The 23,887-nt window shown below is 36.1% G+C and overlaps 1 protein-coding gene across 7 annotated transcripts in view; it reads right to left on the reverse strand.

Moving 5' to 3' along the window:
• Nucleotides 1-5: 5 nt before the first annotated feature.
• The window catches only part of SLC39A10 (solute carrier family 39 member 10), a 39,845-nt gene continuing 15,963 nt past the window's right edge, over nucleotides 6-23,887 (reverse strand). For 4 of the 7 annotated variants that reach the window (XM_082763580.1, XM_082763575.1, XM_082763577.1 and 1 more), the window contains 9 exons: nucleotides 21,315-22,388; nucleotides 20,017-20,218; nucleotides 14,201-14,370; nucleotides 13,039-13,257; nucleotides 11,604-11,724; nucleotides 9,567-9,938; nucleotides 7,787-7,867; nucleotides 6,037-6,227; nucleotides 6-3,351 (listed from right to left, as the gene is read on the reverse strand). In XM_082763580.1, coding sequence (XP_082619706.1) covers nucleotides 3,193-3,351; nucleotides 6,037-6,227; nucleotides 7,787-7,867; nucleotides 9,567-9,938; nucleotides 11,604-11,724; nucleotides 13,039-13,257; nucleotides 14,201-14,370; nucleotides 20,017-20,218; nucleotides 21,315-22,379 — 2,580 coding nt within the window. In that variant the 5' untranslated portion in view covers nucleotides 22,380-22,388 and the 3' untranslated portion in view covers nucleotides 6-3,192. The remainder of the gene's footprint in view (nucleotides 3,352-6,036; nucleotides 6,228-7,786; nucleotides 7,868-9,566; nucleotides 9,939-11,603; nucleotides 11,725-13,038; nucleotides 13,258-14,200; nucleotides 14,371-20,016; nucleotides 20,219-21,314; nucleotides 22,389-23,887) is intronic. The other 3 variants (XM_082763579.1, XM_082763578.1, XM_082763581.1) reach the window with 3 other exon arrangements.

The raw sequence follows: 23,887 nt of genomic DNA on the forward strand, positions 1-23,887 counted from the left end.
ATTTCCAAATCACTTATTAGGGATGCATGTCCATTCTGAAATGCCATTTTGAAAGAGAAATCAACACATGAAAGGAGGATAAATAAATACATATCTTTACAATGTTGCATTTGTGCATTTCACGAGAATTGAAGCAAAATACTAAAATATAAAGGTGCACAATAAAATCTTATACAAGCCAACAAGAATAACTGCTCCTTGAATAATTTTATTTTTTGAAGGCTCCTTATTTATAAGGAACATACATAAAATGAACACAACACTGTTGACAATGAACAAAACAGCATTTGATCTTTTTCCAGCTTTATAAAATTTTTAAAAATGATTTAGTTATAACAAAAAACTGATAGCGCAGCTGTATCTTATAGGACCATAATCACATTTGAAACCATAGACTCAATTGTTAACTGGAGGGGAAAAAATAAAAACAAAAATCACACTGCATCTAGCAACTACAATATTTTCTAAGCATAATCACAGCGGATTGAGTGCAATGTGATCTACATCAAAATTCATATGGGATGTCACACAGTGACAGCATTGTAATATACAAGTAACATGCCCTCCAACAAATACAAGTTAAATGAGACTCTGGATCCAAGCAGAATGGAATGTTGAAGCCAAGTAGAAATGTAGTGGAATTCAGATTGTCTGTAACATGACTTAAAAGCGTACATTAGAATGATTTGGAATTCAGTACTGGTAGAAATCTACAGAAGTCACAGCTGTTACACTGTTCTTCATAAGTTGTAATAAATACTAGAAAATAAAAGAAAAACAATGTATTTAATGAAAAATGCAGTACCTGCCTTCAAGGACCAATTTTTCCCTTGTCTGAAGATGGTGTTGGAAGGAAATTTACTATATTCCCTATATAGGCAGTGTATTAAGCTAAAACCATACTCCAACTAATACAAAAGTAATTATTCTACCTGAAATAAAGAAAATTTCATTTGTAAAAGTATTACAAGAAATAAACTTAAAAAAAATGATTTGACAATATCAGTTCAACCACATGACCCCTTATACTTGACAGAAATTAATAGAAATTTAAAATTAAGGGTCAGTTCAATACATAAACAACATTGGTTCTTTAAGTTAAAATTCTCAGAAGTTATCCAGTGACTTAAGTCTCTTTGAAAACGGTACTCACGGACCTAACGTGGGCACTAGGAAAAAAGTGTCACCCAGGATCTTTACATTGCAGAAGTTCAGCAAACTGAAGCTAACATCATTGTTTGTGCTAATTAGGGTCCAACAGTAAATGTGTTTAAAGAAGAAAAACAAAGAAACCTGAGTTCTGAGCATCAAATGGCTGTATACCTGAACTCTGGGCTTTTGGCTTCTTCATTGAAGAAACTGCACTCTTCTTTGAAATGGACCCTTAATACTGTTTCTTGATACTGCATTAGGAAGAAATACTGGCAAGAACCAACCCAATACCTTTAAAATATACAAGCTGCTCTTGGTAAAAACTAAATTGACCCATGAAGCTTCAAAAAGTAACAGGCCACAAGAAACACACAAACTTGAAATGGAATGAAGATACCAACTGGTGCTCTTTAAAGGCGTTAGGATCAGTATGTTTTTAGCAGCTACACTGGCACCAAGCAGACTGAAACAAAACTTACGGCACATAGTCAAAATACAGCTTACCTGCCATACACAAAGAAGACGACGAACTGTGTGTTCCAGAAAAGGCTACTACCATGCTTAGGACTGGTACTACAGAATCAACTTGCACTCCTCACAAACTCACTGATTTGCTTTGTGTTTTCTTCAAGGAGATGGGTACAAGAAGAACTAACTCACATCTGGCAATATAAACATCTCGGCAAAATCCTAAGACATCTGATCCCAGCAAATTAAGGCCCGAATTCTCAGTCTGTCCTTTCAAATGACACGTACAACAGATCTACCACATCTGCTTTTTAATAATCTAAATACCCAAATTGTAAAAAAAAAAATCATAGAAATGAACTCCTTTATGCTGTAAGTAGAAATCTTTCTTACTTTCCACTGTGAGATGGCTGGTGCTACCATGTCTGATGTTGAGGCATTGTAGAAACAGATTTTGATCTGGTATTATAGTATTGCAAATAACCCACCAGTACTACATACACAGACCATAATTTAACTTTTGCGCCCATGTTCAGTAACTAGCATCTTCCACTTTGGACTTTCTTTTTTAACACAAAGAGGAGAAAAAAAATCCAAAACAACCGTTAAAAAACGGAATAATTCCCATATGGATTCTCTGCTAAAAGGGAGTTTGCACACATTCTCAGCCACAATTCTTCAGTAGTTTATGGTGCAAGTGGCACACAATACATGTTTAGCATCTGTAGAAAAGAACCAGGAATAGCTCTGTAACTCCAACATCAGGGATTTCCCCAAGCTAGCACTAATTCTATTGCATTTTGCATTTTCTTACTAATATCAAGGGACAAACATCAAATAAATCTTAGTCAGGAAAACATCGTCAAACTGATCCTTGACAGAACACAGCACTTTGCAGCGTATATTGCAACAGCCTGCCTTCTTACACATGAAGTTTATATAAACAAGGGAGTGCAATTTAAGGTGTACTCTTAAAAATTTAAACGTTGCTTAGATTTGTACTCATTTTTAAAATTTAAAACATCACAGTGGTTTCCAGTTAACTACCGTCGTTAAGATTTAATACTTAAAGTCACCACTATGTAGACGGATCAACACAGAAATGAATAAACAGATACATATATATGCACAAATCGATATATGCATATATATGCCCACTGTTTAAGACTTGTGCGGTACTAAAAGCTTGCTCAGGTTCCTTTGGAGGTATGAATTTCAGCTGCAACATTTTCCAGGTTTTGCTCAAATGTAGTATGAAATGGTATTTTCCCAAGTGTGTAGATCCTGTATGTTTTTTATTTAAGCAAGTAGCGCACCCAACTGGGCATTTATTTCTCTTACTTAGTATTTCCAAATTATCAGTCGCTTCAGTTTAGAAGACATATTGAGTAATCTCATCTGATTTGAATTAGAAAAAAGCAGGAATTAATCTACACAGAAATGAATATATTGTACTTGTGTAAGTAGTGCAAGCCACTGCTTTTCCTCTGAGCAACGTGCATACAGTGAAACAGTGCAGACTCAAAGCCATACAGTAATATTATTGAATCCACAGTGATTACCAGAATTAGGTCAAAACTGGATGTCAAGCACAATTTTGTCTTCATAGAGGGCAATCACCAGCATGATGGCAAATCCAAGAAGCAGGCCTAGATTCTGAAGAATGAACTGTCCCACAGGACAATAGCCATGCTCTTCATTATCTCCGTCTCCATGAAGCATTTCTGGAAGCTAAAATGAAAAACAGTTCTGAAAAAGTTATTTCACCTTTATTTCATTTCACCACTGACAAGTTTACAAGACATTATTGAACAAGAATAAACATTCCAGGATTTAGTTATAAAAACAATCCACCAATAGTTAAAACTACACCCAGTCATTACATTTTATAAAAACATGATCTCAGACACATCATGTATTTACTATGCAAACTCAAAATGCCTTTCCTGTGGACATTTTTTGAGCTTTTCCTGAATCACACATCTATTTAAAAGTTTAAGTTTCTCAGGACAAGGACCAGGTCAGTATTCTCTGAACTCTGCTCTCTCAAGTTTGTTTAGTTAGTTAAAACTAGCCATGCTCAAATAAACATAATAAAAGTTTTTACTATTGCTACAGCAATTACATTGCTATAAACATACCCTTTATAATGACTTAACTGATTGACTCAGCCATTTATTTGTCATGTTACATGCTTACACATTCACATATATTTCCTCTTAAGTATGGGAATAATCAATCTGTACAGATCAATCTGTACGCTACAACTAAATAAAGAGAAAACTAGGTACATGTATTAAAAAAAATCTGAAAGTTCTTCCTGTTCCTCACCTATGAAGAAAAGTTAAGTAGTACTGACAAAAGGGCCAAGAGCAGACTTAGAAGATGTCGAAATAAATCTTATGAAGTTTTTTACAAAACCGTCTTTTGTCAAAGACGACAAAAATAACAAAATGTTGTGTGAATAAATTAATTCAGGAAAGCATGAGGTAAACAAAGAAATTCATTTAAGGCATACTTAATATAGAAAAACATTATACAGAACAGAAACTTCAGGTAGTATACAGCACAAGTCTCTAATATTGCTCTTCATTAAATAGGCTGTAACTGTTTAGGTTATTCCAAGTACCTGAATACTGTGCAACAGACAAATTATCAGAGCATCGAATCAGCTGAAGAGATAAATATATTACCCATCTAGTCTTGCATTACTGTATTTTGAAAAGCTGACAAATTGACCCATTGAGAAATTAAATATACATATATATATACATAACACATATGTATATATATGTGTGTATATATATATGTGTGTGTGTATATATATATATATATATAAATAATATATAAACAAACTGGTATGAAAAGGTTCCTCACTTGTAGATTACTAAACATTTCACTTTATAAGCTTTATATTGATATGACCAATTTTAGGGAGCACACAGTGAGTCTGGTCCTGTCAATATAAAAAAAAAAAAAACACCATCTTGAAGTTGACAGGTTATAGCTTCAGCCCTAGAGATATCAGAAATTAAAAACCATATATTTATTTGCCAGTAAGATGAATTGATTCAAGTTGGACTAGGGAGGAATTTAGGAAAATCCAATGTACCCACTCAAACCATAACGGCAGTGTCAGAAGGGAAGACCTTATGATTGTTTTTCTGATAGTTATCACCACATGAAGTTATTGTGGAGGTCATGGAAAGCATGGAGGTTTGAAAATATCCCTGCTTCAGGTTCTACTGAAGAACAGCATCTTTTACTTTGTGTTAGAAAACATGTAATTAGAGAAATTGCAGGACAATCAGATGCAAGAATACCAGAAGGTCCATTCTCAATGGGCTGGTGTAAGGAATGGATAAAAAACGCACCTTCGTGAACCTCTGTTAAGCTAGGGAAGGACTAAACTCTGAGAACAAGGTTTTTGACAGGTAACTAGATTACTGAAACATCAATACAAAAATGTGGTGCAGTTTCAAGTGTGTCACACAGAGGCTTTCCTGCTCTTGTTTAGAGTCAGACCATAAGTCCTTCATTATTTGGATGCTACAGTGACCAAGGAAAAGGACAAACAATAAAGGAATGAAAGTACTGCCTTTCCTTTGCTGTCTTCAGTCAGGGTACATATAGGAAAAAAGTACCAGCCACAAAACTTAAAACAAGGGATTACTCAGTAATTACAAGTTATAGCTGAACATCTGAAGTTGCATGAAAAATCATTCTTGACTTAGCAGCCACTCTCTTCAGCAAGCCTGGAAAGGGCTCATTTACCTTACAATAGAATGACTTCATCACTAGAGTGTATTTACTAAAGTTCTCTATAATGAAATGTCCCATATTTGACTTTCTTTGCCAAGACAGCTTCTGTGATATCAGCAAATTTATCAGAAACAGAACCTTTGTTTTCAGCAGCCTTAGCTAACACTTCAACAATACCACTATGGGTGAGAAACCAGGCTGGGAAGTAGCAACTACTGGCCACAGAGTCTGAGGGGAGAGGTGTCTTCATAACATCACCTGCTTTACTTAGCACCAGGAGACTAATGCAATCAACCCACCTCAGAGCACATCAGACACCTGACAGCCTCATGAACAGTGACAAAGAAGTGATGCAGTTCCAGTAAGAACTGCTGAAACCCAAAGCCTATGTGTGTCTGTGGCTTACACTAACTGAAAGATGCCTGCTTGCTTTGACAAGTCTGCCAGTGAGAACCAAACACCATTTTGTACCAGTTAACTTTTGGGGAAGATGTTAAAAAATTAAAAAACAACAAGTGGTTTGAAAATAGGATAGTCAGCACAAATGTATGCGGAAGGTATTTGTCACAACAAAAAATGTTCCGTGGTAGGTGCCATTTCAAATCCTAGCTTGAAGCAGGGAATGCCAAGAAGACAGAACCATGATCACCTTACCATATCAACCAGTGCCACATAGAGGAACATGCCTGCAGTGACCGCAAAGATCCACAAGGTGATGTTGTTCGCATACTGTCCCACCGCTGTGCCTATCAGCATCCCGATGTAAGCCATCATGGCAGACAGGAGGTTGTACACAATAGCTTGCTTTACTGTCATGCCAGCTTTAAGAAGCACAGCAAAATCACCTGAGGAGGAGAGAACAGACAGGGTAAGTTTAGTATTGGTAGTCTCCAGGAGAGAAAATAGTAAATGTAGGCTAATTTACCTATCTCAGCAATCCAAGACACAGCCAAAGTAAAACGCTGCTAGAGGCTCAAAGGAAGATTGGGCAACAGGATTATGAAAAAGCTCTTATAACAAAATGATTTTTGTGCAGCAAGTCCTTGGTTACATTATGAGTTGAAGGCATCTATTCATCATACTGATTGACAGGAAGGTATTAGTGATCAACTGTTAAAGGTTAATAGAGGAATCTAGATTTGTTACTCCCACAGAATACGTCTGTAGACAGACTTGCCTTTACTTCACACAGGTTGGTCATTGCACATGAAAACAGAGGTTTAGTTTTGACCATGCCTGTTACCTATATACATCCTACCCTGCAAATTCAAGAGGATAATGAGGCATCAGTTCCCACAGGTGACAATGAATTTGAGAAGTAAGGTGCTAGGAAAAGGAACAGTTACATTCAGAAGGAATGACTTTGTATTCATGAATGCTTGCTGGTTTAAAATATGCCAGGTAAACCTGCGTTACTTTGAATTCAGACCACCTCTGCTAAAATTGCTGATGGAGGTAGATCTATAAAGATCTAAATTTTCAGCTCTTAACCAGCTGGTAGTTTTACTCTCTTCAAACTGAACTCTTATGAATATGAGTGAAAGATGATACATAGTTAATAGGGTAATGAATATATTATTCCTGTGTTGGATATTCTAGAAATTAATTGCTCAATCTTGAATCAGAATCCACAGCATATACAGTGAACTATGGTATTAGCAATACTGTCTGTAGTATAGCACCACGAATATCTTCTCTATTGTCCCATCTGCACCCATTACTTACCTTGTGCTTAGTATTTACCTATGTAAAGTTTTCACCTGTCACCTCGATGGGTATTTGACTGTGATTACACACACAGTTTAATCCAGCACAATTTCAGGTTACAGGCTGAATAATAATCCAATACCTACAGGACTTATCTAAATAGTCATCCACACCCACTGGACTTGGTGGTAACTGGTAGGAAGCATCTTCTAAAGATCTCCACAAAGAATTTTGCTAATTCATTTAACCTTCTATAATATACCATAGGATGTGTGACTTTGTGTTTTTTTTTTTTTTTTTTTTGTTATTTTTTTATTATTTGTTTGTTTGTTTGTTTTTTGTTTGTTTGTTTTTGTTTTGTTTTTTAAAGACAGCGCCATGTGGACTAGTATGAAACTATATAAACCGCAGAGGTGAAACACCAAAAATGTGTACACTATACTCCTAAGAATATTTTTAAAACACATTCAAAATCACTTCACAGAACAGCTGTAGCTAGATGCCTGACAAACTAATCTTGTATTAATATTCTCTTTATGTACACTGAAATAATACTACTCAATCACTCCTGGAAGTTCTGGTCACCCTTACGGCAACAGCACTGCATTACGCTTACCAGGATAAGTATCACAACAGCTTTTAGATACATATTTCATCCAGCTGAAGATGAGACACATCAGTTTATACAATTAGTTACCTAATTCATGGGGAAGCTCATGACAAAATACTGCTATAGATGTACTGATTCCTCCTGTCAGTCCAGCACTAAAAGCTGCTCCTGGAAGAAAAAATAAATTAAAGAAAGATACAAATGGTATTTTACTATTTCAACGCAGCAAATTTCATCAAAAGACTTCTTAAAATTACACTTGTTTGCTAAAATGCACACTAATGGTTTTTTCATTACACTGGAAGTATCCCAGATGTGCATCAGCACTGTGTACTTTATTGCTTAGTTCATCTGAAGTGCAAATCCCGAGATAGAACACAACTGCAAGACATAAAGGTAACAAGCTAATAAACTGCATCATTTTTACATTTTGAATGCATCTCAAGTTTATTAGGGTAATTATGAGTGCACATGAGCAACAGGATAGCTCTCTCCTTTCCAGGTTGGAAATCCAAACTCTTGTAATCCACAAGCTCTCTATTTCTTTAATGCTTATTCCTAAAGCATGATTTTTTTTCAGCAACAGGAATAAGCCTAACTTGGAAGTTAATAAGGAGAAAAACTTGTGCAAGATTCTTTTAGTAACTTTTGTGTAAGCTAATTTAATTCAACTTTAAGTTCATGCCTTAAATCATTCTGAGATGAGAAAACTGATGTTAAATTTCTGTACTATAGCTGAGAAAGGTACAAGAAGAGCCTGTAGTGAGCAGTCAAAACACTAAATAAAGTAGAAAAAAGGCACAACCTTAAGATAGAGGAAATTTAACTTTCCTCAGAGAAGTATGGATTCCTCCTAACTTGATATACATTAAAAAGATTAATACAAACATTTCTAAAACTGTACCAAACAATCAGGTGGTTGGGCTTGACACAGAAATATTTAGAAATGGAGTTTTAATACAGTGAAGCTTTCAACAGATGGCGTAGTGATCTTTTTTGGCCTTAGAAGCCACTGTCAAAATGTCTTATAAATTCAACATGAAAAATAAAGCAGTAAGTTGATTTTTATTAAATATGGTTTCTTTTTAAATTAGATAAAGAGAAAGTGGAGATACTGTAGTAGATTCCATTGTTAACTCAAAACCCTAATAAAGAGATAATCCCCTATGCTTCTTTTGACTTGTAATGATGTGTTAAAATTAATGTGTTTCACAGTTCAAATCACATTTAGAGGTTTAAAATAATTGAAGTTGTAATCTAATCAAATTTGTAATTGTTCCTATTTCTCTGTTTGGTAGTTTAATCTACATTTGGCTAGACATAAATCTATACTAACTGTAATCCGAAATAATACTTTGCTGAAATAAGAATAAAATTATCCTAAGGAGTACTTTTTTGAGTAGCTGACTCATTTATTAATGCATACATGTGGAGTACCTGACTTATTTATTAATACAATATTTATGTGATAATGATAAGATTCCTATTATTATAAATAAATATAAGTAACAACAAATGACATTTCTTCTGTCTTTGAGGCAAATACTGAGACCCAGACAACAAATATGCACTACCGGTGCTCCTTAATTTACAAGGAAGTTACTCGGCACCTATCTTTATCTAACAGATTGCTACTGTTACTAATGCCAACAAAGTAATCTTGGTGGAAGCAGTCACTGAATATTAACAGAAGGAAGATGACAATTACAACTGATGGCCTTTTAATTCCTGCTCTGAAGGAGAATAAACAATGCCAGTAACCACAGAAGCTAACTGGAAATCTGTGATCACTAATAAGTAAAATGCGACCAAAGTTACTCAACATGAGGAGAAAAACTGTTGAAAAATACCCAGTGTTTTTGCCTACCTATTGCTAAGCCGTCACTGAAGTTGTGAATTCCATCTCCCATGATTACCATCCAAGCAATATTAGCTATCCCTGTATCTTTCAGGTCTTTTCCAGAATGGCAATGGCCATGGGAATGATGCGAATGTTTGTGATGCCAGTGGTGACTGTGTTTCCTAGCTATCATTTTATCTTCACCATGGCTGTCGTACTCTGAATCGTGAACATCATGAGCATCTTGAGCAGCTCGTATAACATCATTGTGAGGATGGTGCATGTTGTTTTCTTCTTCTACAGACAGAAAGTTTTTGGGAGGGGATTCCAGCTGGCCATCTAAGTCAGTCAGTTCAGTTTCATTAAGTCGATCTTCAGATAAAACCGAGTCATCTGCTCCTGCATTGTAGTCAATTGAGAGAAACACTGCATTAATTCTGATTAGAATATATCCAGCTACTACTGCAACATTAAGCTAAGAATTTACTTGCTTTGTGAAAGCAGAAATAGTGTTTTAACACATCCTAATCTAATAATTGTGTGATTAACATTCTGTCAATGAATAAATAAATTCCATTACCCTATTTTTCAGTGATTTGCATATACAGCATTCTAAAAGTCTCCACTGTGAGGCAGCAGCTATGCACCCATTGTACACGAAGTCTGTTTTAGCCTGACCTAGGTGTACATCTATGACTTTGCTACTGACAAAGTTTGTGGTTGAACACTGGAAAAGGAGAGTTGCCAGCACCATAACGTCTCACACGCTGCAGATGGAATGCTGCACATACAGGACATGAAACATAACAGGATCTGCCACTGATACAACAGATCTTTAAACTGCTTCTGTACCTCAACTGTCTTTGTGACAGACACTTGTGTCATACAGGAAACTCCTTTAATGCAGCTCATTACCCTGCCAGCAACCAAAGCCATTTTTATAAAGACAGACAAACTGAAAACAATGCAGAAGGCTTGCGTGTATAAATTTTAAGTTTACTAGTATTTCTGAAATACTGTTAAATAAAAGGAAGAGGCAATATGTGCTCTAGGAGACAAAAACAATTACAGAAAAAAACATTTATGGACAATGAGTTTATTAGCATAAAATAACTGAACAAAAATATTCAAGAGTCAGAAAAAAAAAAGTAGAGGGAGTAGAGGGAATTATTAAAATGGCACAGAGTACCTATGCAGCAGACAATGAGTTTCTAGATAAACAAGCTCTTAAACATAATTTGGAGGCTGTCTAAAGCCTTTTTGCTCTATGTCAGTTCTCCAAATCTCATTTTAAGTTGTCTGAATGGAGAAGGCTGCAGACCTAACACTCCCTACAACGAACCATTCAAATTAACAAAATTGCATTTGTATAACTTATAGCGCATGCATTCTTCATCAACCAATGAATTCAGCAGCCACACTGGCAACCGTAAGGCAAGTTTACAAAGCAAAGCTCTTCCCCTTCTCTTGCCCCTTCGAGACGTGTGCTATGGCATTCCTTCTGGGTTCATACTGCACAAGCATTCAGATTATTATGAAGGAATAGCATATGAAAATTATTTTGGATCCTTGAGAAACATCCTTGAGAAAATCAGAGATATTTGATTACATTTATGAGAAGAAATTAATTTTGCTTAGCTTTCTTGGCCAAATTGTAATTGGTCAGAGGATAGAATCTTTAAAGTGTAATAGCATATCATCTTTCAAATTGTGTGTGTTAATTTTTGATCTAGTTTTTGCCAAGTCTGAGCTAGCTGGGCCCAGATTAACCAAGTGCTTAACAAAACTAAAGAATTACAGCCACCCAAAAACCCTGACTGCTTCGTAAGTCTGAGAACCATTTGTAGGGTATATTAGCAAGTGTTCATGGTAGTCTCGGATCTCAGAAAAACAAAATATATATAGCATGGGGAAAGTCTATTAAGCCTTATTAACAATGATTTACATAATAGCAGCACAACTGTACAAGAGGTTACATGCTACATGCCATAGGTTACAAGCATAGGTTACAAGCCATTACTTGGAATGTCATAATCAGAAAAAATTCTGAAAATAAACAGCTACCTGCAAGGGGTTTGAGCTGAAGCCAGTCAGCATCTGGTCTGTTATTTAATTTGTGATCTGAGAGTTTCCTTCCAATTGGTGATTCTTCAGTCTGCTTTTTCTTGCACCATTTCTGCTGACTCTGCAACAGGAAACAATTGACATTAGATTTGTAAAAGGACGTCAACAGAAATGAAAAAAAATGAAGCACTGCCAAAAAACATCTTAAAAACAGACTACCACACACATGCACAATTTCACTCCAGTAACAGAGTACATAATTGCAAAGAACATTGTAACAGCCAAGAAACACATACCTGGAGTCATTGCATTCACTTATTTTGTTCAAGAAAGCAAGCACGCAGCAAGAACAGCTCCTGTTTTGTTCAATTTTAGAAGTTTCTACTCCTACAACTTCCTCATATTTTCCTTTAGAGAAAAGCTTGCCATCTTCCTGTGCACACCCCATAGCGCAAGGATTATAGTTTTGCTAAAGCATCTTAGGAGATTTAACTATTTAATTAATCTTAGAGATATGTAATAGCTTTTATCTTTTCATCAGAAGATCTAAGAAATGCCTCCTCCAGCACAGAAAATCTTTTGCTGCCTGTCCAGATGAGGCAGCAATTTTGATGTGAATGAAACTGGAGCAATTTTTGTTCACTCTTTTTGGGAGAAGCAGTTATAGTCATTTTCATAAAAGTGTACTTAATAATGACTGCTGAAATAATATGGCTCTTTGGTGGCTTGAATTTCCACTGACTTACATACCTCTGCAAGTACTCAATCTCCTTTTATACCACCACTATGATTACAGCCTGCTTCCAGACCTAAAAATCCAATCCTTTCTTTTCAGGGAAGCAAGTAACAATTTAAATGACATTGTACCAAAAGCAGAAGGTCTGCAATTTTCTACTGTGACTACTTCTGTTACACTGGCATCATTAGTTGAGAGTATACAGTTGCATTTCTCCTAAATTGTCTGGCAATTGTTTTGCTCTATTATCAGTTCTTTCTTACATACTTCCTTTTTGTATTTTTGCAAAGAGATCATAGCATTCTGAGGAAGGAGCTGTAATTTCTTATATTTAGAGATATACCTCAGTGGATGTTGCCAAAAGCCTGGTATTTTCCCCATCTGATGTCTACTTTGTTTCCCCAGATTACTTTGTTAAGAAAAGCAACCTGTTTTAGAAAGGGTTTCCTCACATGAAATCAAATGGAACACACATTTTAAATATGTGTATATATATATAAAAGATATAAGAGACATATATATATATATGTATATGAGATATATATATATATATATATATAAGATATATATTTTTATTTATATATATATATAAAATACACACAGAATAATGAATCACCACGCAGACAATTCCTCAACACTCACGAAGATACATTCAGGTAAAAAGATTTTTTTCAAGTAGCACACAATTTCACTGCATACCTTTTGTTTATTGTAATGCTTGTACATTCTTATACAATGTTCAATGATGAACAAAACATAAATGCCTCCAAGTGCCACAAGACCTTTCAACACTGGATCATTTTCTTCTAGAAAGCCTTCAGTCCCTATTCCATGTGGGTGGGCATGTCGATGAGAATGCCTGTGTTCATGAACGTGACCTTGGCCATGGTGGTGGCTGTGGTTGTGGCCTCCATGTGACTAAAGGAGAGAAAGCAGTAACACTGCGTGACCTGGTGCAACTGGGAGACTGGAACGGCTCTGACCTCAGATGACAAAATACGGAGCCTCTTCAGAAAAGTAGTACCAAAAACACTTCAGAAGATTATTGTCATACAGGTATGTTTTACCACAGAAAATCTTAATTAGACTATTTATTACTCTAATACTCATCTGGGTGATTTCTAGAAGGGGGAAAAACAAAGAAGCTTCAGCTTTTTTTTCTGACTAAAAAGTGCTAAATGCTAGAACTGAGAACACTTAGGAAAATCACACAGTTACTGTTGCTACTGTCCCACTAACAACCAAGCATCATGTTTTTAACTATTACAATCAATTATAAACTTAACTCTGATCTGCAATACAAATTAATATATATATACGTAAAAAAAAAAATGTATTAAAGTTTACAAAAAGAAAACATTAATGTTAGTCTTTTTGTTCAAAGGATAAAAGTAAGTTTTAAAACACATTTTCCTTTTTTCCTAACAATTATGGCATACTGTCACAAATTAAAAACTGCTTACCTTCCCCTAGAGTTTGGGCAATTTCTTGATTCGTTACATTAGAAGTCAATTTCTCCCCAAAAGCTAGTAATCAGTAAGCTGTATCCCCTGAAACACTTTAAGGTGGTACTGATACACAAGTATCAAAAGAAAGTAACACCACTAAGTTTAAAGTGCTCTTCTTGGTCTCAGGCATTTTAAAATATTATTAAAGTTAGCTTATGAATATGCAACTGCTATTACATTTATTAGTAACACGCATATATTTTGTATTTAATGGCAAGGCTCAAATACTGTTTCAGGACGTCCATCAGCCAAGCCAATCTACAGCTGTGAGCATTTGTTAGTTGACACTTGTCAAACAGTTCCTTCTAAATTCTATATGCACTTGAATAAAACGTAAGGAAAGCAATACTTACATGTGGCAACAGGTGGAGTAGAGCATCTCCACTCATTGTTCCTACAGCCAGAGCTACCAAGAAAGTTAGAAGAAATTTGAAGCACCATTGGTTAATGATGGGAATCAAGATCACACCTAGCAAGGAAAGCAGGCTAATGACGGTGATAGAGATGATACCACAAAACCAGGCTGTGGGAAGAAATGGATACAGAAAGCTTATCAGAATAATAATTGTAAAACTTTAAAGACGGATTAATGACTTTCAACTGTGTCTTAAGAAGGTGACTTTCCTTCAACCTAACTCGGGTGATTGTTCATTCAAAAGGTGCTGAAAATATGAAGTACCTTTAGTACTCAGGTCCACAGCAAAAGACACACAGGCTTATTCACTGCACAATAGATCGAAAAATGTTAGAAGACAATCAGCTAAGGGAACAGAACAGCCCAGCTCTTCTTACTGACTGCAAGCTCCCAGCTTAGCTCTGCAGTCTATTCATGAAACACAAAAACCCCAGATTTCATGCTGGAACAAAAACATCTTGGCTATTTTTTCAACTTACTATGACTCTATGGGCACTAATTCATGTTTAACATTTATTTTCAATTATATTCTGATGGAAATTGTAGGTGGAGTAAATACTTCCTTCCCTTTGGTAGGAGTAACATGTTCAGTTAGGCACCATTCTCTTCATCTGGTGCTCTGAAAAATACATTTTTACTTATGAGAAAAAAATGTAAGACTCAACCTTTGACAGAGAAACCTTAAAATCAAATGCTAAGAACTTAAAAAGAACTGAAAGCAACTTGCTACCGACAAGAAACAGTTTGCATTTTTCTGAGAATTTCTACTGTTGTCATTGGAAGAAACAGTGATAATGGCACAGGGTACAATCAACATAATCCTGCTAATTAAAGATGTGCCAATTTCGACATGACAAGGAACGACAGAAGAAACAGATTCTGAGAACAACGAAACATGCCTCTTGCTGTCAGAATCTCGGCCTAGGAAAATACTTTCTTCTACTTTTTTTTTTTTGTCCTATCAGAGAAACTTCAAAGAACAGTTAAAAAATGTTTAGTTCCAATAGTACAGTTCATAAGGTTCACAGCCCCAAAGACAGGAATAGTTGGTGGCTCCACGTATTAATGATTTAACTCTTTTCAATATCACAGCAATACACATAAAAATAGAAATGTATTTACAACACAAAGTAGAGATTTACATGGAGAATTATGAAACTAATATTCATATATGGTATTACCTGTAAATATAATTGAAAAAGAAACAAACTTTTGTGACACTGATAGTGTGATCATGTCACTATGCAAAGTAACATGTTACAATGACATGGAGTGAGCTAAGTTACCTCTGCTGAACAATTTTCATTAGAGGCTCCCACTTTACAAATGGTAACTGCTTGGGCTGAGACATTCCAACAACATAATTTCCTGAAGCTGAACTTTTTAATTATTTGTTCCAAGGTTTAATCTAAATGCTTTAGGTATTTCCAGTTTTCTTCCTAGCTTCACTCTATCAAAAATGTCTTTGCAATTTGCAAGCTTTGATGAAAGTTAGCAACTTCTGATTTTAAAATCATTAGTGCCTCTGTACTTTGGTACAGGATCTGACTTCCCTCAAAGTTTGTGAAGTTCTGCTCATTCTTCACCAAGAAGGGAAAAACACCTTGGTTAATGGGTGTGGGAAGATGAGAAGAGAGGAAGATTATGTGTTTCAATGAGCAGCTGCAACACATCACTCAGCAGTCAAATGTCCCAATAATTCTATTTGTACAAAGAAATGCAACAGATCAGATTTAACAAGACTTTGCCACTAGAAGTGTGTCTGCCGCAGCCTTTTTTGGTCAACACCAAAACTTACAAGATCTGCTGTTTCACCCATGTTGGGGGATACTCATTCTTAACAAGTCTGTATCTCCCATGACAGTGCAGAAAAGGAAACAATCCAATTCAAACACACAGGTTACAAGAACATATCCAACAGGAGAAACTGACTGGAAAAAGATTTAGAAAGCATGCAGCATATACCAGAATGGGGATTGACACTGAGAAGAAAACAGAGTTGGTGAAAAGACAAGGACTGCAATCACATGAGGAACTAAGGAACATAAGTCAGAAAACAGGAATACGAAGTAGGTGTAGAGTGGAAGCAGGACCCTGCAAACCAAAATACTGTCGCTACACAACCCTGAATCATCCCCAGAGCACTTCAATCATGTACACTCAACGAACAAGCCCTGCTGAAAGAAACAGCAGAGATGGACATGTAACCCAATACCAAATCGTAATGTGCATGCTCAAGTTGCCCAAATTAAAGTTAACAGCCAGTTGGCAGGACACAGATGTGCTGATGGTCATTTAACCTGGCACTAACAGCAGCCTTACATGGAGACCGAAAACGGAGGCTATGTATACTGGCTGTCATGGCACAGATTTGGCAGACGCATCTCTGAAGGGCGCACATACCTTTTTGAGTGATAGAGTATCTAAACATGGCACCCCGATTAAGATGAGGCACATGAGAAGGAGAATACAGAATCTGTGCCCCACTCCGAAGCTGATGGTCAAAATCAGCAGCTGTTAAAACAGTTGTTTAAACTCTTTAAAAGGGTATGGATCCAAAATTATCAGCAAAAGGTTGCCATCAAATCAAAGGACAAGAAATATACACAAAAACAGCATATGACCCCACAGTTACATACGTGTACAAACTTATTCTGATAAAGTTATCGCCTGAGATGAAAAGGACTACATTAAGACCTCTGAAAAAAAAAAATCTGACAAAATTTTATTGAATGATTTCATACAGCTGCAGTGTCCAAAACACTAAAATATTATGGAAATAGGCCTAACATGCAGTATTAAGAACACTGCAATAGCTCGTAAGTTATAAAAGATCTTGGTGCGTAACAGCCCAAGGAATACTAGATAAGGCTTGGTTAATGAAGTCAAGTTATTAGGTACTGGTTTATAATTTTCTTCTGGAAAAAAAGTAAGAGGGAGGTGATCCAAAAATTTCCTCTGTGAGGGACCTCTGTTCAAACACTGCATAGCCAACAAAAGACGGCTCTGCGTCACATTTGCAGAGCTATTTGTAAACTACAACAGAGCAGAAGGACAGTAAGGTAGATTCCTTAGAAGGCTGAGAAAGGTTACCTATCTGCAAGCTTTCAGAAGAAAGCAAGCTAATACCAAGGCTCCAGTGCAGCAAAGCCTTCCTGCATTCAGGGAATGGTAAGGTCCAGGGAATGCTGTCTGATCTGAAATACCTTTAAACAGCAGCCCTAGCTGATCCCTGACTTGAAAAATTTGCTCATTGTTTACTTGCATCGTATCTCAGTGCTGCCCCTTTTGTGAGAGGCTAGGTTCTCAATCCAGGTATACAGTATTTCATAGACAAGTAGGTGAATTATATTCTCAAATGTAACTTCTTTCACTTGAGATGTAAACATGGTTCTAGTCTATAGGTACATAGCACAAGCACAGTAAGAGACCCTCGCCAGTATCTACGGCAATTAAACCATTCATGCTAACAGTGAGCTGCTACAATTTCTGGCCCTGCTTCTGAAGAACTGAATCAAGCAATTGTGGTAGCATCAATCTGTTCACAATCAACCAAGTGACAGCTGTAAATCTAATGATTTCAGTGAACTGAACTAAGAAAAGAAAAAAAAAAAATACAAGCGGCAGTTTGTCCAGTAACTACAGCAACATACGTTCCCAAATGATTTCAAAGTACAGGAACAACATGGTGTTTCTCAAATGTGGAAAGCCGATTCCATGTTCCAACGTGAAGAATATGTCTACTGACTGATTCCCAATCATTCAAACTGAAAAAATTAAATTAAATGAAAAGCTTCACTAGTTTTACCACATTCAGGATCTACTTCTCTTGCTGACTGACAGCTGTGTGTCAGCAGCTAGACAGTCCACACAGAGTCTGCGTGGCTGCATAACAGGTGGAGTTACGATGAGAAGTTAGAGGGGGAAAATAACATCATACAACCCTCTTCAGTACAGCCCTGTTACGTATCTAGAAGTTCAGTAATCAAATAGATTAGTTTGATTCATATTCGGATGCACGCTTACTTTTGAATTGCCTAGGAACCCTGCATGATGGTAATGCTGATAGGTACACCATGAAAACTCAGTTGTAGATAAAAAGCCCTTGAAAATCCTCTATTAGAAGATCTTACAGAATTATCCACAATTACAGGTACAAAACTCAGCATGGTCATCTAAGTTTTTGGTCACCTATTAAATTATTTTGCTTTAGAAAATTGTCAGACCCAATGAAAACCTTGCAAGTTAGTGTAAGTGAATAGAAGCAGCACCAGTCTATTGCATATTTGGGAAGGTGTAATTAATACTGAAGAAAAAAAAAAATCAAATATCTAGTGTTTTTTAAAAAACCTGCATCCTCCTAACTTTGACAAGCATTTCTATCTAAGAAGGTTTACATTAGCCTGGGCAAGGACACATTTTTGTTTTAGCAGAATCTTACAACCTACAGGTTAACAGTTACTCTGACATTCATCTCACGCCTCCCTCAACCCTCAAATACCAGTTAAGACTTATTATTTTGTGATTCACTTCCTTACTTAAAAAGCAAAAATGATTATTACATCACCTGAAGTCTCATTCTAGCTAGCAGAACAGTACACATGACATTGCTAGATATGGTGATTTATCATTACCTACATCAAGTTGACCTGTTTCAGAAGTTACTGTTTGTTTACAGAGCCAAATTAAGTGATTTTTTTTTTGTTTACAATTAACTGGCTAATGTTATTTATACTCAAAATACCAAAAAACATGTTAAATGTCCACAGTAAGGTTCACTTATTTTGCTAATTAAGTCTCGTCAAACGTTAAAGGATCTTCATGCCTGGTTATTCATCAACTCTCTTCCTCATTATATAGAAAGAAAATGAGTTCTTTTTAAAAGAAGCACTCAGCTGCATAAACTTTCTAATTAAACTGGTTCAAAATATGTGCAACATGACAGCTTCGTGCATGGTTTCAACATCTTAATTGGCAGAAAATGCTTAAAGCCGTTCTACAAATCCGCTTGATAATAAGACAAGGCAAGGGTCAACTCTTACTACAATGAGACTACCCCAGAAAACAAGTGATTTGCTGCCACACAAAACACATACAGTATATCTGATTTACAGCCATCTCAACAGTAAATGAGATACCGTCTCTCTATAGGAGATTTACACGTAACAAGCTAATCTTTCTTAATGATGCTGTAGTCATTAAAAATAATTACTAGCACTGCATTCTTTGTTAATACACGCTTATGTACTAATCAATATTCACGTCCCCAATACTTTTTAGATTTATAATAGTTTACTGCAGTAAAACATCTGTCAACAGTTCCATTATAATTTATGAAAAAGATGTAACACTTTGAATGATGGAAACAATCCGAACTGTGAGCAGACGTGCATCTCTAAAGGTGCTTTTATCTCCAAGGATGTTCCATGTTGCCTATAGACCTACTAAGAGTCCAATATCTAAATATAGGTGGGAAGAACCAAGGCCAAAATGTCTGTTATGCCTAATAAAAGGTAAGAAAAAAGGTGGTTTCCTGAGCCATGGTCATTTTGGAGAAGCTATGATAGCACCAAACAGGATGCTATGTCTCCTGACTTAAACAAACGTTGTCTCAAATTTCTTCTGATATGTTAAATTTCAACCATTCCTTTACTATGCAGTCAATGCTAAGTTGTATGACATTTCAACCTTTTCTTCAAAGTTGATATTCACAATGCAAAAAAAATTGAAAGCCTTTGGATGTTACACACCTACCTGAAGCACCTGTTTTATCTTTATTCTGAATTGATGCAGTTTTACTTTTCATAAAATCTTCAAGCTCATCATAATGTACAATACAAAGTCTTCTCTCAACTTGGTATAGCAGAGCAGGACACATGTATGTAAACAATTCAGGAGATATTGGAGAGCTGGTTTCCAGACCATAATGTCGTAGCAGCTGGGTTACATTCAAGCACTGCAAGAAAATTGTACAAAGAAATTAAATGTGAAAGCAACTATTTCATTAAAAACTATAGTTGTGGAAAATTTAGCTTATAATTTCATAACACACAAAGGAAAATAAAAAACTCTGTCCCACAACATTCCATCAGAGCTAAAACACGCCTAAAGGCATAAAATGTATGAGGGAAAACAAGCAGTACGTATATCGGTATTATACAACTCAGTCTCCAAACACCTATATAATTTTTGATAAACGTCAATCAAAATGAGCGTCCATATTCTTTGCAATCACACAAGTACAAGCACTGAAGAAAGAACAACAGAAAAAGAGTGGAAGAACAAAAATCCAAAATAGGTTCTCTAATACTTCTCTCTACCTATTAACCTTCTGTGTTTGGAGTTTCACTTGTAAATCTCCAACCCAGCATTCACTCCAACCTTTTTTATCCTAACTGTTACATTAAAAATCATGGTATCAAACCATCCTGCTTGTGTAGTTAACTGTGAGGGGGAAGAAAAAGTGAACTTAAGGTCCTGGCAGAAACAGTGGATGCCGAAAGGAGAAATGGAAGAATAGGCTTACGCCAAGCACAGTACTACAGAAGTTGAATCTATATTGCTTCACATTCTTTTAGGACAAAGAAATTACAGACACATTGGAAAATATACGTGTGTTTCTTTTAGGAAAAAGTCTCTGCACAGTTTCCAAAGAGGTTACTAGTCTTAGATTCAGAAAGAAGTCCAAAAAATATAGGGAGGGGAAAAAGGTGCTCATGAATTTGGGGAAGGGAAAAAACAAACAAACAAACACAGATACCTGAAATACCTAAGATACCTGAAAACAAGGTATCTTAGAAAATCTGAAATATCATCTTTAAACAGAGATAAGCAGGCAAGATACCCTAAGAAAAGATAGATGATGGGCAGGCAGACATGAAAACTCACAAAGTAAATTCAATATTGTGGCACCGACCTCTTAGTGTTTTCACTCTGCCCGTATTATGCAACTGGCACAAACATTTCCTTCTGCTTTACTTGTGGGTACATATCTTCAATTATTATTTAACAACAGCAAAGGTGAACTTGCCAGTTCTCCATTTCATACTCACCTCTTCACGATCACGTTCATCTTCATTATGATCCTTATGACTACGTGCTGAAAAAGTAGTGTGTTTTCTTACACCCATCTGCTTGCGAGGTGCCTCTCGCTTGCTGGTATGGTGATGTCCATCCTCGTTACCTAGACCGGAATCTTGATGTCCGTGACTAGTAGAATGATCACTACTGTGTTCATGATGGTGTACATGCATATGAGATGCATCATGTACGTGATCATGTTTATGAACACGATTGTGCTCATACTGATCACCTGGATGATGATCTGGAGCATAATCTTGTGTAGTATCTCCTGAAGTCTCACTGATTTTCTTTCGTTTCTTCTTCTGTTTCCGTTGTTTTCTTTCACGCTGATCCTGTGTTGTGTTTGTCTCTGTTGAAGGTCCATGGTTCTGTTCTCCATGCTCACTGTGACCAACTGAATCATTGCGAGAATGATGTGTACCATTATGGTCAAGATGATGGTGCAGATGAGGATGGTGATGATGGTGATGGTGACTCTGGTCATGAATATGTTTCCCATCACCTTTTATAGATGACAGAGCTGCATCTCTCTCATGGTCACATTTATGGTTTCTCTTTGCAGCCATACCAACCATGGTTTGATTTTCTGAATCTGAGTGGCTATGAGGATGGTTATGAGAGTGAAAATGCTTTCCTTCCTGTACATCTAAAGCATATAGGTGAGAAACATGATCATGGCCAATATCATCATGATTTATCACCACTACTCTTACTTCTCCTAAACCAAGGCTTATTAACAGTTTTTCCAGGCCAAAAAAGGATAATCTTCCATTTTCACCAAAGCGATCAAAAATCTTTTCAATGTAGTATTTTTGCTCATTTTCAGCTTCCAAAGCTGAAAATTTACTCGGCATAGACTCTGTTCCTGCATTCTGGTGGTAGGGTGCCTCTGAGATCTGATAGTAATTATGGTAGTGTACACGTTCCTCTTCAGGACCATGGTCGTGTCCATCTTCATGGCAATGATTGCACTGATGAAAAATAAATGTCAGCAAACAAATGATGCAAAATTTTGTGTGCATGTGTACCTTCATCTCTGTTTCCTACAAGAAACACAAGGGGAAGCACTTAGGTGTAAAAGCAGAATCAGTAGTGGTATTATGCTCATTGCAGTACTTATTGGCACTAACAGACTCACAAATCTTTTTAGATATTAGCATTAACAGAACAACAATTGCAGTATTTTTACTGCACAAATTGTATTAACATACTTCTCTTACACAACAGTAACACAGGCTCTGTATATTTAAGATATGTAGCCTTACATGCCATACTTACAGGAGGCAGTTACAAGAAAAAGATAAACATTTACAGTCAGTCAGAACATTTACTGTATGTTTTCAGAGGCGTCTATGCTTATGACAAGCTGTAATACTGAAAACCTCATTAAAACAACTTAATGAATAAAAAGGGCTCAATATAACACTATTGTCTCTATTTTCTTATTTAGGGGGATGGTGAGAAGATAACAATTGAAAACCCAAACATCATTTATTCTCTTACGCACAGCTAAACTACTTCTGCTAAATATGCATACTGCACAATTCCCTATTTTAGTAGGTAACTACTGATTTAAAAATAAATCGTCAATAACCGACTTAAATGTATTACTAAAGATAAGAACATTTATTAGCACTTTGTTTGCATGAGTTTACTGGTCCCAAAGATCTACGTGGATGGTAATTTAAAAAGGAGGTTCTACAGAAACCTTTCTAGGCAACTCAAAATATGATTCTATGCTGCCACACACTAAGTCAGAGTAGTTTGCAATGATTTTCAGGAATTGCATCATCAAGGCAATGTCATTTGCTATTTAGCATTAAATGTAAATAACTTAATATTCAACATCAGATAACAATGAAGACACTTCATAAGTTTAACGTATTCCGAGTTGAAAACAATTTTCTACTTGACAAAACATAGCAGCTTTGTTTAAATATGCTAACAAAAATACAAAATTGGAATTATTACTCGAACAGAAACTTTAAGAAAAAATCCAAGTTTATATTTAGTGAGTTTACATCAAACTTGAAAGCTAAAGATAAATCAATAGCTATGTTTTATGACTTCATTTTCTGCAGACTTATTTTTGGGTAAAGAATATCCCCTAGAATACATGTTAAAAAAATCATCCAAACACTGCCGAGGCTTGCTAGTGACACCTAATTTGTCACCTAATTTGTTCACCTTGGTACAAGGCAAGGTGAAATGTGCATCATTTACAGCAGTTCACCTAGATACAAGTAGCAGATAACCATGCTCTCCTATCAGCAAAGAAACAGAGAGAAAAATGAAGAAGCATGAAGCTTCCCAATCAATCTGAGCGGTTTAATGTTGACTGAAAAAAAATGAGTATATACAGAAGTAGGGCTTTTACACATAACTAGTTATATACTGAATATGATTGAGGAGGAAACGAGAGCTGAGAGGTGGATGGAGTTGAGATCTTTCTGCTTCTGTATGTCCAGATGCTGCCAAAAACTAGCAAATGCAAGGACAAAATAATAGGCAAACAGATCAAGTATGCTTTTATCTTGTTCTA

This window comes from Aythya marila (genome assembly GCF_965140915.1).
Source record: "Aythya marila genome assembly, chromosome: 6".
NCBI lineage: Eukaryota > Metazoa > Chordata > Aves > Anseriformes > Anatidae > Aythya > Aythya marila.